The sequence below is a fragment of the Corvus kubaryi genome, unplaced genomic scaffold (genome assembly GCF_017639235.1).
Source record: "Corvus kubaryi isolate FWS band 111438036 unplaced genomic scaffold, C.kubaryi_AGA036_p1.0 37265, whole genome shotgun sequence".
In the NCBI taxonomy this organism is placed as follows: domain Eukaryota; kingdom Metazoa; phylum Chordata; class Aves; order Passeriformes; family Corvidae; genus Corvus; species Corvus kubaryi.
In genome coordinates this window covers 856,772-870,371 of record NW_024581080.1, presented here as the reverse complement: position 1 = coordinate 870,371, position 13,600 = coordinate 856,772, and the positions used below count along the sequence as shown (strand labels likewise).

At 47.9% G+C, this 13,600-nt stretch overlaps 1 protein-coding gene across 3 annotated transcripts in view; it reads left to right on the top strand.

Annotated features, from left to right (window-relative positions):
- DPYSL2 (dihydropyrimidinase like 2) overlaps positions 1–13,019 on the top strand; it is a 53,674-nt gene extending 40,655 nt beyond the window's left edge. For all 3 annotated transcript variants that reach the window (XM_042024767.1, XM_042024768.1, XM_042024769.1), the window contains 6 exons: positions 2,936–3,092; positions 3,252–3,393; positions 3,581–3,751; positions 6,814–6,993; positions 9,057–9,222; positions 10,221–13,019. In XM_042024767.1, the coding sequence (XP_041880701.1) occupies positions 2,936–3,092; positions 3,252–3,393; positions 3,581–3,751; positions 6,814–6,993; positions 9,057–9,222; positions 10,221–10,312 (908 nt within the window). In that variant the 3' untranslated portion in view covers positions 10,313–13,019. The remainder of the gene's footprint in view (positions 1–2,935; positions 3,093–3,251; positions 3,394–3,580; positions 3,752–6,813; positions 6,994–9,056; positions 9,223–10,220) is intronic.
- Positions 13,020–13,600: the final 581 nt, after the last annotated feature.

Sequence of the window (13,600 nt, the reverse complement as noted above, 5' to 3'; positions counted from 1 at the left end):
TTCATCCTCCCACACCGAGCCCTGTGCCTCCATGATATCACAGAGTCGTTCCATGCTCCTTCCACATAGTGAATCCCCTTGGAGACTGCAGCTGGGTCCTCCTTCCAGCTGCTGTGGTTCTCCCTTGGTGCTTTCTGCTGAGCTTCCTGGGGGTCAGCAGTGTTCCTGACAGAGTTCTTGACTCACAGGCCCTGTTGGATTTAGTTGGAGTAGCCAAAGAGGCCACCAGTTCCAGCTGCCTGCTGTGCTTCTTGCTTGTGGAATAGATGCTCTCCATGTGCTGTAACTCACAGCCTGACATCCGTGCAGGGATTGGGATCAGCAGGCTGGGTTGGGTTTGGGAATTGCGACTGCTTCTGATAACTCTGCTTGGGGATGCTGCAAGAAGCAAGACTCAGACCTGCTGTGGATGCTGCTGCCTATGTCTGTCCTCTCTGAGGCTTGTGAGGGAACTGAGCTGCTGTGAGGGATGCAGAAACTTCCCCCAAGCCCTGCCCCTGCTGCCTGGCCCTCCAAGGATCCAGGGTTGCCTGCAGAGTGAGTGCTGTCTGCTGCTTTATCCTGTGACTAAACCCTTCACTTCTATTTAAAGCTGCTCAGGATGGGTGAGTAACTGGGAGGGATGATTTACCCTCTTCTTTCCTCACAAGGCTTGGATTTAATTTTCTGCAGCCTAAATAAGCCTGGATGGGTATACAAATGACATCACTTTCCATCTGGGTGTTTGGTGCGAGAGGAGCTGATTTCCAGCAAACAGATTGGTGTTTGTGCATTGGCTCAGGAGTATTTTGGTCCCGTGATTCCTGTTAAAGGAGTTGGTGAGGAGGACTGATTTCCAAGGTTGTTTGTGGAAGCAGCTGGAGCCGTTTGGGATAAACCTTCCTTTCCCAGCTCTGTCAGAGGGGATTATCCTGGAGGAAGATGCATTGACCCAGCAAAGTGGCTGCATGTTGCATCCCTGCAGAAATGAACTTGGTGTTGTGGTGCAGCTATATCCTGAGAGCCAGGGAAGCCTCCCTTCCCTTTTCCAGATAAAATACTGAAGGCATGTGCACCACAAAGGTGGAGCATCAACAGAAACACCTTCTTGCTACACTCAGTGTCCTGAGACCACCAGCTGCAAGTGGAGTGGGGCGTTGGGATGAGGGACCACACACTTGGATCACAGAAAGCCATAAAACACAACTTGGCTTGGGTGGATGTTACCCTGCCTGCAAAAGGTGCTGGGATTGTCCCAGATGAATGATCCACAGGGCTCACTTCACTCAGCCTCCTGAGTGAGCCAGAACACGTGGTTTTCATTCAAAGTGCATTTTCTCCTTATTAGGAGAATTTGGGGTATAAATGGTGCCCCATCACTTGGTTCCTTTATTCAAATAACTCAATTTAAATGCTGTGCAGTAACCCAGGAGGGCCACACACACTGGTCTTGCCCTCCCAAACAACAGAGGAAGCATAACTGAAGACTATCCAAGGCGAAAACAAACGAGGATTGATTTGCTAAATGGAAAAGAGCAGACGTTATTTAAAGCCAGATGTTCCCAGTGGCTTTTGTATGGAGGAGACTCTGCAGACTCTGTTGCTGGCAGATCTGGGGCCCGAAAGCATCACTCCCTGCAGAACAATCCCCCCAATGTGCTGGCCCACAAGAGGCCTCCCGTTAATAGGCAGCGTGTGTTTGGCCTTGTTGTGATTTCAGAACCCTATTTGTGGTCAGTGATGTCAGGGAGCCTCTTCCTCTGCTGCTGGAAACCCTCTGGCAAAGGCTGTTCCTGCACCTCCTGTGTCAGCAGGGTCCTGGGAGCAGCATGGAGCCAGTTAATCATCATCCTGCCTCAGCTAGTGGGCTCTTTCCCAGCTGTCTTGAGACCCCAGAGACACAACAGTAGCTCTGAATACAGTGAAAGAAATGTTCTGTCTTTTCACTCTGCATGGTGAGGTGTGAGACCCTGCCGACCAGCTCTGGTTGTCCCTCTCCCCATCTTTTCTGACTGAAGTATTTAGGGTTGGCATCTCAGCCACCCACATCTTTGGCAGGCAGATCCAAACCCGTGAAGTGCCTGGGCTGGGGAGGCAGGTGGGTGGGCACAAAGCAGATTTTGGGGAAGTTGAATTTGGTGAGCAGATCCCTGGGACTGCCAGCTTGTGCTGCTTTTGAAGTTGCAGCATCTGCTTGGTGTGCAGATGGTGCTGGTGCGTTCCAGCTTGCAGAGTATCCTGGCCTTAAGGATCTGCTGTCCCTTCATGTGGTTCCAAAAATGTTAATGAGGGGGAAGGATGCACTGGTGGTGAGCGTACTGGACAGCCAGGAGATGCAGTTCCATTTCCCAGTTCTGCCACAGATTTGCTGTGTGCTTCGGGGGGATCACAGGGTTCCCCTGAGCTGCATTTGTGAACCAGGAACTCTGGTATTTCCCCTGTGATGGGCTTTCTTTGTATGCAGAAAATCTTTCTGGTAGGAGTTTTCTCCTACCTGGTCTGTGCACAGACCCTGCTCCGAAGCTCTTTAATTCATACTAATTTATAAAAACATGGCAGGCCTGGTTTTTTGGGTTTTTTTTTTCTTGCACATCTCTTCTAGATCAGACTGGATCTCCTCACGCCCTTGCAGTTGCCCTCGGCCTCTTCCACAAAGTTCTTGGCCCAGGGTAAATAAATAATAAAATGACTATAAACAATAAAATGAATCTTTACAGTAACCATTTCAAGGACAATCAGTGCCAACTTCTGCAGTTGTGTGAAGGATTGTGCACATTCTGCTGCTCCCAGCTCTGGTCAGTAGCAGTATCTTATTTAATACTTCAGAGGAAGTACCAGGCAGCCCTGCAGTGTGTGTCCTTTCCCAGGAGGATGCTTTCTGCCAGGAAGCCAGGCTGGAAGTGCACATTCCTTGGTGCTTACAGAGGGTTTGTGTGTGTGTGTCCCTGTCCCACAGGCACCGTGGTGTATGGAGAGCCCATCACAGCCAGCCTGGGCACCGATGGATCCCATTACTGGAGCAAGAACTGGGCAAAGGCCGCAGCTTTTGTTACATCCCCACCACTGAGTCCTGACCCGACCACTCCTGATTTTCTCAACTCACTACTGTCCTGGTGAGTAGAGCTCTCTGTGTTCAAACAACGTGGGATTCATCATGAGAACATGGGTGATAAAATAAGGGATGTTGCTGCCAGCAAGCAAAAAGCTGTTTTACTTTCAGGAACAAACCTGTGACAACAAAATACTTCAAATACCTTTTGTTTCTTTTCCAGTGGAGACCTCCAAGTGACTGGCAGTGCCCACTGCACCTTCAACACTGCTCAGAAAGCTGTTGGGAAGGACAACTTCACCCTGATCCCTGAAGGAACCAATGGCACTGAGGAGAGGATGTCCATCATCTGGGATAAGGCTGTGGTAGGTCACACGTGTCACGGGTTTAGGTTTCAGCTGGACATTCAGAGGGGAAGGAGCTGCAGGAATGTGTTATTTTCTTGCCACGGTCCTTCCACTTGGGGTTTTTACCCCTGTGAGATCCTTGGGAATCTGCTGGGCTGCCAGCTCTTTGCTGGCTCACGCAGTGACTCCTGTGGTGTCCCCCCAGGTGACTGGCAAGATGGACGAGAACCAGTTTGTGGCTGTGACCAGCACAAACGCAGCCAAAATCTTCAACCTGTACCCGCGGAAGGGCCGCATTGCCGTGGGCTCGGACGCCGACCTGGTGATCTGGGATCCCGACAGCGTCAAGACAATCTCTGCCAAGACTCACAACATAGTAAGGATGTTCCCTACCATTTCCTACTTCCTTTCCTGCTCTCTTCCTCAGTGCCAGGCTGTGCTGCCAGCAACGGGAGCTTGTGACAACTCAGGGCTTGTTTTCCCTGTGCCTGAAGCCCTCTCTGGTCTCACACTCTGGAGCTCAGCTGTGTGAGCAGGATGAGTCCATCTGAAGTCATGTGGGTTCCCCTCGGAGCAGGGAGTGTGTCTGCTGTTCCTGAGTGTTGGGTGCTTGGATCTGAGCACACAGAAAGCTCTTTAAATCCTCTAAAATACCAAAAGGCCTCTTAGGGGACAGTGTGTTGTTTATGACATCCAGGCTTGCCAGTGGTGGGAATGGGAACTGCCCCTTTTCACTGAAGCTTTATCAGTGGACACTTTTGCTGGAAATCTGGCCCAGATCCAGGGTCTGAGTGGATTTACACCACCTACTGATCTGGCACATGTATGTGGAGTCAGGATTTTCCTGGTGATCATCCCCACATTAGTGGGCACAGGGCAGCACCCAAACCAACCAGAGCTTCCCCTTAGCTCTTCTGCAGCTTTGTGGTGGCACTCTTAGGGACACCTTTGCGGTGTCCCATGCCTTACACCTGGCCCTGCAGTGACAAAGCCTGTGGGAATCTGCAGAATGGTCCCAGTGCAGAGGGCTGGTTGGAGTCTCCCCATGACATTTGAGCCCTGTCTCAGAGAAAGCAGCCACTGTTTGCATTTGTTGACAACTTGTTTCGCTACTGGCCATGAACCTATGGAATCTTTCCCTGGAAAAAACTCCTTGTTCCTTTTTCCCATGAATGCTTTCATTCACTCTGGAGCTGAAGGAGCAAAATTTTCTTCCACAGTTGGATCCCTGGGCACATTCACAAAGAAACTATTTTTTTTTTAAAGGTTTGGTTCACTTCCCTGTGACTTAACTGTTTGTCAGAATTGGTCACAGACGGCCTGGCTTCATCCTGCCTCTGCATAGGCTTCTGGCAGAGGAATTCCAGGAGTCTGGTCACTTCAATCACCTTAGAGGTGCTTCCCAACTTCTAGTCTGGAGAGGAATGACTTGAGAAGAGGGAACCCAGGGACTCACTGCTTTTAGGTGTCAGATTTCATGGTCTGAACCTGGGCTTGTGCTTATGAATGGCTCAGAGAGCTGGAAGTAGTTTGGGTGGAGTGCTTGAATGTCCTTGCTATTTAATGGCTGTTGTCTTTAGGAAATGAACTGGGCTCTTTATATTTTGTGACACAGAGCTGACAGACTTTCTCTTTTGTGGATGTGCCCCAGTGCAGTCACGATTGGCTCAGCGATTTTGCCATGGATCTGGGCAAGGCAAAGGAGAACCAGCTCCATTCAGAAATATTTTTGTCTGCTGAGAGCTGCAGATCCCCCGAAACCCTGACACTGTGTAAAAGGCATCAGCACTCAGCTGTGGCCAAAGGCTGCATCCTTAAGCTGTGCCAAGAGCATGGAGGATGAAGGGCTCTCATTCCCAAGAGTTTGAAAGGCTGAGCAATCACAGCTTGTTTGCTTACAAATACATCTCTGATCTCCTCCCCTGTCATCACTTCACCTGTTGTACCTGGCATCACACCTGAAGGCTCTGGAGAGGTTTAGGTTGGACATCAGGAGGAATTTCTCCATGGAAAGGGTGATTAGACATCGGAAGGGGCTGCCCAGGGAGGTTTGGAGTGCCCATCCCTGGAGGTGTCCAAGGAAGGCAGTTTGGACATGGCACTCAGTGCTCTGGGCTGGGGACAAGGTGGAAATCGGGCACGGCTTGGACTTGGTGACCTTGGAGCTCTTTTCCAACCTTAATGATTCTGAAATTCTGTATTTTTTCGGGTCTCAAACTGCACGGTGCTTTGTGTTAGAGGAGAAACTGATACAAGTGATGCCCTTGGAGCCCAGGCATCCTGGTTTGGCCAAGCAGAAAACAAAAGGCCCTTTGACAGTCAGGCACAGGGACACCCTCTGATTATGTGGCCTTGGATGATTGTTACTTTTTGAAATGTTCGAGCAACTTACGGATATTTTCCAAGAATTCACACTGCTCTTGCCACTCTCTGGTAAGGAAACATCAGGAGCTGGAGAGGGAGGTGGTGTTGTTCTTGGAAGCAGCCTAATCCATTAGCTCCTGACCCAGCCTCCTCCTTTGTCACCACAGTTCTTTTCAGGTTGGACCCGGTTCAGGCTCCGTTTAGCCACTGGTCTGGCTAATTGCAAAGCTGCACTCAGGCCTGCCCATACTTACAACACACTTCAAGGGCAAACTCCATCATTAACTCAGTAAAAAAGACCTGCATTTGACTCAGAGATGGTCATTAGAGTAACAGTCCCCAAATAACATGGTTGCAGTGCAGTTCATTCCAGGATGCTTCACATTTGCAGTGATTCCTTTCAAACTTGCCTTTTTTCCACGGTGTGATGTTTCCAATCCTGTTAATTGAGGATGAGCAATCCCATTAGAGTAAAACAAGATTGTCCTGGTCCCTGACCCATCATCCAAAATACTGGTTTGAAATAGAGATTCTTCAGAATTATTATTTTTAGTAGGAAACTCACATAAAGCTTTCTTTGGCTCCTAAATCCGCCCCTAGCTCAGCAGAGATAGGTGCCTAAAGGTATTTAAACAGGGAGGCTCTGAGATGTTCTCATTTGAAACTGTTTTTTCTCTTGCTCAGAGAAGCTGGAAGCTTCATCCCTGGAAGTGCCCAAGGCCAGGTTGGACAGGGCTTGGAGCAATTGGGTCTAGTGGAAGGTGTTCCTGCCCATGGCAGGGGGTGGAATGGGATGAACTCTAAGGTCCCTCACAGCCCAAACCATTCTGGGATTCTTTATGAACCTTATTTCAATGGAAATTTTGCATTAATAAACTCCTAAACTTAGACTGATAATTAAGAGCAGCCTGTATTAAATCACAGCAAATCCAGCTCAGGTAAACACTTGTTGAGTTTGCTTCCATCTGCCCTTAAAATTTTGGCAATTAGCATGGCCTGTGATTGCTGATTAAAGCCCAGCAGGCTCTGCTGGGTGAATATGTTTACCTTATGTGCTGTTCTTGCTCACTGCAGTCTCTGGAGTACAATATCTTCGAGGGCATGGAGTGCCGTGGGTCTCCCCTGGTGGTGATCAGCCAGGGCAAGATTGTGCTGGAGGATGGGAATCTCCACGTCACCGAGGGCTCTGGGAGGTACATCCCCAGGAAACCCTTCCCTGACTTCGTTTACAAGCGCATCAAAGCCAGGAGCAGGGTGAGTGTCGATGGTTTGGCTGCACATTTGTTCTCTCCCTCTGATAACCCTGAGTTAAAGTGGCTGGGAAACATTGCTGTCCCCTGGCTCAGGCCACACTGCTGTTCCCTGGATGGGAGCCACATTTGTCTCATTCCTCTTTCATTTTTGCTGTTCACTCAAGTCTTTGCAGGAATATGCTTTGGGTTGAGCTCGGGTTTTCTGCAGGTTTTATTTTTCGGGTCTTTAATTTTTCTCTGTCTGAGGACACCCGAACAGAAAATCTGTCCAGGAGCCCTCCAGTCTGGCCATGAGTCAAACTGCAGAGGACTCACCAGGTTTCTCCTGTCACAGAGGTCCCAGGAGTAGTTATCATTAGCATTTATATATCAAATCTCTCAGCAGCAGTTTAGAATTGTAATTTATTGTTACAGATATGTTATGCTGCTTTCGCTTCTGCCAGATACGATCAGATGCTCTTGTCTGGTGACTGGTGAGTCACAGGCACAGCCTACAGACTGCTTAAAAGGGAGAATGTTCTATTTTTAAGAGGCTAAAATAGTTGGAAAGTGATTCTGTAAAATGCACCCATTCAAAACTGAACCTGTCTTTTGATACGCCTGAATTTGCCTGACAAGGGAGATGACACTGAACTCATTTGCTGAGAATTTAAGAAGTTTATTTATAGATGAAATCATTTCTGAGAAATTATTTTGCTGTTTGAAGTGTTGCCCTCTCCTGGACAACTCCTGGGCTGCATTGATTCTGCTGGCCGCGAGTGATCCTCCCACTCCTTGCAAATCATCTTTCCTTGATTGTTCTTTTGAAGAAATTGCAAGTTATCAAAATTACAACCTGGCGTAATTTAGCCCCATGGAGAACAGATCCCTCGTTTTTGCTGTGTCCTCCCACAGAAATACACGTCTGACCTATAAATCCAATTGGGCAGCATCTCAGCTGGAATAATTGCATTTATCCCAATCTACAGCTCCAGGGCTGGCAGTTGAAGCCAGCCTGGCTCCTCTAGGCAGCCCTGCCAGTCTCAGCACTGCATGGCTTTTTGGGAATGAGTAATAAGGTGCATTTGAGACCTGTCAGGAGCCTTTAATCCTGTGGCAGGTAGGTTGAGATCATTAAAGGACAGCACCTGCGGGGCACGGGACAGACAGGCTGGAGCCACAGCACATTCCGTGTCACATACTAATGAGTAGGAATTTATCCTGTACAAAAATCTAGAGCCAAAATAGAAACATACCCTGTTCCCAACCCACAGTACCCCACACCATGGATGATCCAACAGTGGGGTTTTTGGGAGTGCAGAGCAGCCAAGTCCATATTGCCAAGGAGCCTTGGGGCACCCATGGACTCAGAGCCCCTCAGGTCTCCATGGTGGAAGGTGATGAACTGCACGAACACTGGTTTTCACTTGTAGGAAAATAGTGCAAATTTACCTTTTTTGCTGCAAAACTGGTTGGGTTGGACAGAGACGCAGACATGTTTTATATAGATATGGATATAAAATAGAAATAGGTATAGATATAGATAAGACATAGATAGATAGATATATATAGACATAAAATAGAAATATTAATGATATAGATACAGGACTAGATATAAAATAGAAATAGTTGTAGATGTGATACAGATACAGATATAGATACAGATATAGATATAGATAGATATAGATATAATATAGATATAGAAAATAGATATAGCTATAATACAGATACAGATACAGAACTAGATACTGAGTAGAAATAGAAATAGGTATAGACAGGATATAGATATAGGTATAATACAGATATAAATATGTTACAGATATAAAGATGTAGATATATAGATAAAGATATGGATATAATATAGATGTAAAATTGATACAGATAAAGATGTAGATAGAGATATAAAATAAATACAGATAGAGAGCAGCTCCCCAGGGACGTGCACAGCGGAGATGCTGCGCACTTCCAAATCCTCTTACCAACAGCCAGTCCCAAAATGTGTGTCACTGGCTGAGCCACATCTGGGCAGCTGTTGGGCTGTGCTGTGGCTGTGCTTTAAGGCTGTGTTGCCCTCTCTCTCTGCAGCTGGCTGAACTGCGGGGGGTGCCCCGAGGCCTCTACGACGGCCCCGTCTGCGAGGTGTCGGTGACGCCCAAGACGGTCACACCAGCGTCCTCAGCAAAGACCTCTCCTGCCAAACAGCAGGCACCCCCCGTGAGGAACCTGCACCAGTCTGGGTTCAGCTTGTCTGGTACGTGATTCTGGGAATGATTTATTGCTGAGTGGTTTATTGCACTGAGATCACAACTGGTTTGTGCTCCCGTGCTCTTGAGTTAATTCTGCTGGGATAGGGGTGCAATGGGAGAGGCTGTGGGGGGTTTTTAGCTGGGAGGTTTTCCCTTTAGGGATGATGAAGAAGAGCAGTACAGGAGCTGTCCTAAATTCCTGCTTCTTCTCATGATGTCTCATGCATGCTGAGCACTCCAGTGTGTTCTGGGCTCAGTCCTCAGCTGGGTGTTGGAGAGGGCAGATCATGGAATCGTTTGAGGTGTGAGGGACCTTAAAGCCCATCCAGTCCCACCCTCTGCCATGGGCAGGGACACCTTCCACTAGACCCAGCTGCTCCAAGCCCTGTCCAGCCTGGCCTTGGATACTTCCAGGGATCCAGGGACAGCCACAGCTCCTCTGGGAATTCCATCCCAGCCCTTCCCTACCCTCACAGGGAGGAATTGCCTCCCAATATCTCATCCAACCCTGCCCTCCTCCAGCTTAAGACCATTCCAATTGTGTTTAGAAGTGGGAATTTTCTGGTTTTAAGAGGCTATAGCAGAAAAGCCTTTTTTTTTAAGATGGCACAAACTTCAGGAGAACTTTGCCAGCTGAGACCAGCTGTGGATCTGGGATGGGGCAGATTTAATTTTTCAGCTGGTGTTCCAGCGCAAGAAGGGCTGACTGTAAAAAGGGATAGGAAGGCTGGCTGAGGGATAATCATTCAGCCAACTCTTACCTGTGCTTGGCTGGGTGCTTCAGGTGCTCAGGGCAGAGATTATTAATGCAGAACAGCTTTCAGGAGAATTAAGGCAGTGGGTACCACTGAAGGCTTTTCCTTCAAATACAGAATCACAGAATGGTTTAGGCTGGAAAAGCCCTCTAAAATCAAATCCAGCCATCAAGGCAGCACCGAAGGGCCACACCCACACAGATTTTAAAGCCTGGCAGAGTTGGTGACGACTCCTCTCTCTCCCACAGGGGCACAGATCGATGACAACATCCCACGCCGCACGACCCAGCGCATCGTGGCCCCGCCGGGTGGCCGTGCCAACATCACCAGCTTGGGCTAAGGACCGAGCCCTCCTGTGCCCACCGGGCACATCCAGAGGGGCTGGGGCACCTGGAGACCCTTTTTGATTCTTTTAGAGCCTGTGACAGTTACTGCGGGCACCCAGTGCGGGGGGGCTGAAGTAAAAGCACCTCTTTCAGCCCCCTCAGGTTCCCTCCTCATCTTCACCAACTCCTCTCACTCCCTCCCCCCTCAGCCCCTTACACATTTAAAGAAATAAACCCTGTTTTGACACCTCTGACATGCAAGAGTAAATGTAAAGAGGGTATTTGAGATATGTGGCCTCTGTCCCATTCAGCATCTTTCTTTTAATAAAGGAAGGATAAAGTGAATTTCCCGGGAGCTGCCTTTAAGACACACACACACACACACACACACAAAAAAAAGAAAGAAATAAAAATAAATGTATAAAAAAAGCTTTTTTTTTTTTAATGTCAAGCAGAAGAGTAGTTCAAGGGTTTTAAACTGGATATTCTGTAGGGTTCTGTGTTCCAGCAGAATTAGCTAGGCAAGCACAGAGGGACAGGAATCCCAGCCTGTCTGTGGCCATTCCCCACCACCCGCTCTGAGGTCACTGGATGCTGCCAGGAGAGAGGAACAGGACCCAGCACTAGGAATGACAGAGAGCATCACCCCAGCCACCGGGTGAGCCAGAATCCTTGGGGACTTCCATTCTGTTGGGTTGGTTTTTCCTTGGTTTCTTTTTTCTTCTGGATTTTTGCTGCAAATTAGGTCCTTGAGGAAACTTTTTTCTTAAATGTTTATGTGTGTGTTTTTAATATGTTTGTATCATTGTGATTATGAAGCCTTATCTGAGGACTGGGAATATGATTCCCTGTTCTTCCTGAACCTCATCCAAGTCACAGACTCCCACCAGTGTCGCTGCCACTGCCACCCTGGTACTTCAGGTGTCCCTTGGTTGCATTTTCCAGCCATTTCTTGCCACATAGCTGCAGTAAGGGCATGGAGCAGGTCCATAGGGTGGGATCTTCAGTCCATCAGGTCTTGAGCTGGTGCAAATAGAGGAGCTGGACACCATCTGAGCTGCTGGGATGGAGTATCTGGAAGTTCGTAGCAGTTTGTCTTCTGTCCCTGGAGATTGGTATGGACAGGCAGGGGGCTGTGGGCAAAGAGCAACACGTTGCTTAGAAGGTTTCTGTAGCAGAAACTCCTTCCCTGGCCATCAAGGAGAGGTTATTTAAAGCTTTGAGGGCTTATCTTTAGCTCTCAAAGGGCAGTCGGGGAGTGTGTGCTGAGCACCTGTGGCAATTCCAGTCCAGGTCCAGCTGCTGTAGCTGGGAGATGGGTGGGTCCCCAGCAGCTGAGAATCTCTTGTACAAATGTCACAGCTGCCCAGCTCTGCAGGAATCCTGCACGTACCCATGGCAGGGCCTGGCTGTTCCCCACCCAGCCTCACACGCCTCGGCTTTGAGACACAGTCCGTGGTCCTTAAAGGAATGGAGGAGTCCCAGCTTTGGGTCAGCCAACAGGATCTGGGTGTTTAACCATCCTCTGGGACTGAAGGTCTGGTAGCCCTGGGACTGGAGGCTTGTTCTTGGGACGTGGAGTATAAATTTGCACCATCAGATCCCCACTAGGGCATAGCTGGAGGGCTCAGCAGTCCCAAGGACTTGTCTTAGCACAGAGAGCTTTTCTTACCACTGTCTGCCTGCCCTGGCACTTGGCTGCATCTTCTGCTTCCTCTTCCCTTTGTGCTTTGCCATCTCCATCAAACTTGTTTTTCCACAGTTGTATTCTCTTAAATGCTGTTTACAGGTTCTTTTAGGAAAAAACCTATACATATGAAGGCTTTCAAGAAACGAGTACCAAATTTTGTTGTTATGAAGTATCAATGCTGGGATTTGCAAAGGATCTGGAAGCTACTTAGGTACCCAAACCCTCCCAGCTGCAGCACCTAAACCCTTTAGGCCCCTTTGAACACAAAAGTTAAGAAAAACTTTGCCATATTCCTCCATGCATTTTACATTCAGGTTCAACTCCTGGGTCTTTTAGTTTTCATAAAGAGTTTGCACTTTGTTTGTTAAGTAATTCGTGAACTTAATATATATTGCAGCTATTTTCTTTTTCTTTTTTTTTTTTTTCTTTGTCACCTGTATGTTAAAATCAATTTGAACGAGTTGGGGAGAAAAAAAAAAGAATTGTGGATCCGTTTCAATTCTACGAAACACTTGCGGCTCTTCAGTATTCACTTAAGTCTTCCTTTTTTTTTTCCTTCACTGACTCATGATAACTCTTTAAGTTTTAATTTGTTCTTGAAAGAAAAAAAATCACAAAAAAAAGAGATTTTTGCAGGCTATGTAAGCATGTTTTTTCCTGTGAGAGCTCGTCCGCTTTGTGTCTGTTTAATGAATGTCATATGTAAATGCTTAAAGAAAAAAAAGATGATGACTTAATTAATTAATTAACCGCAGTGACTTGAAGCTCTAAAAATAATAAAAGAAAAAGTAGGATTTAATACTAGCTGGATTTAACCCTTGGATTTGTGATTGTGAACCATGAGTGGAGGAGCTGTAAGTGCTAAAGCTGATCATGTGTGTAGACAAAGAGGAGTACTGGTATTTGACCATTGTCTGAATGGCAAAAACACCCCCCTGCCCCCCAACCCCAAGTCTTGTGTTTTATTCCTTAAGAACTCTGTGTTACATTACCATGGGAACTCCTAATAAAGACAAAATGTTGTTGTTTCAGTAGGTGCATCTGTGTCTCAAGGTGCTGCGTGTTGTGTGTCGCTGCGTTCTGGGCTGGTGCCTTCAGCAGGGACAAACAGCCCTGGAAACCAGCCTGGGGTGGGCTGATGTGGAGATGTGTAGGGGCAGAGCTGGAGAGGAACTCCTGTGGTGGTGGTGATCAAGAGGAATTGATGGGCCACAGAGTCACTTCCTCTGGAGAAAAGTGAGCTGCAACTCAGGGCACTTTGTTTAAAATGGCATTTGGCAAAGCAGAGACATTTGCCTGAAAAATCCTGGCTCTGCATTGCACGGATCACTGATGGAATGTGAGCAAAAGCCCCTAAAAGTATCGGCATAGCCCTCAGCCCGCCAGGGTGGTTCTGCTTGGACCCTCTGCCAGCCAAGGAATGGGGAAAAAAAGCACAGTCATAAATAGGAGCCACAGGCAGCAACTGGGTGGGGAGAGTTGGAGCTGGCTGGAAAAACTCCAGTGGAATTCCGGGTGGTGGTGCTTGGGATTTACAGGAGAAACACCAGTGGAACTTGGGGTGGTGGTGGTTGGATTTCACTGTCACAGGGACAGCCAAGCATCCCTGTCA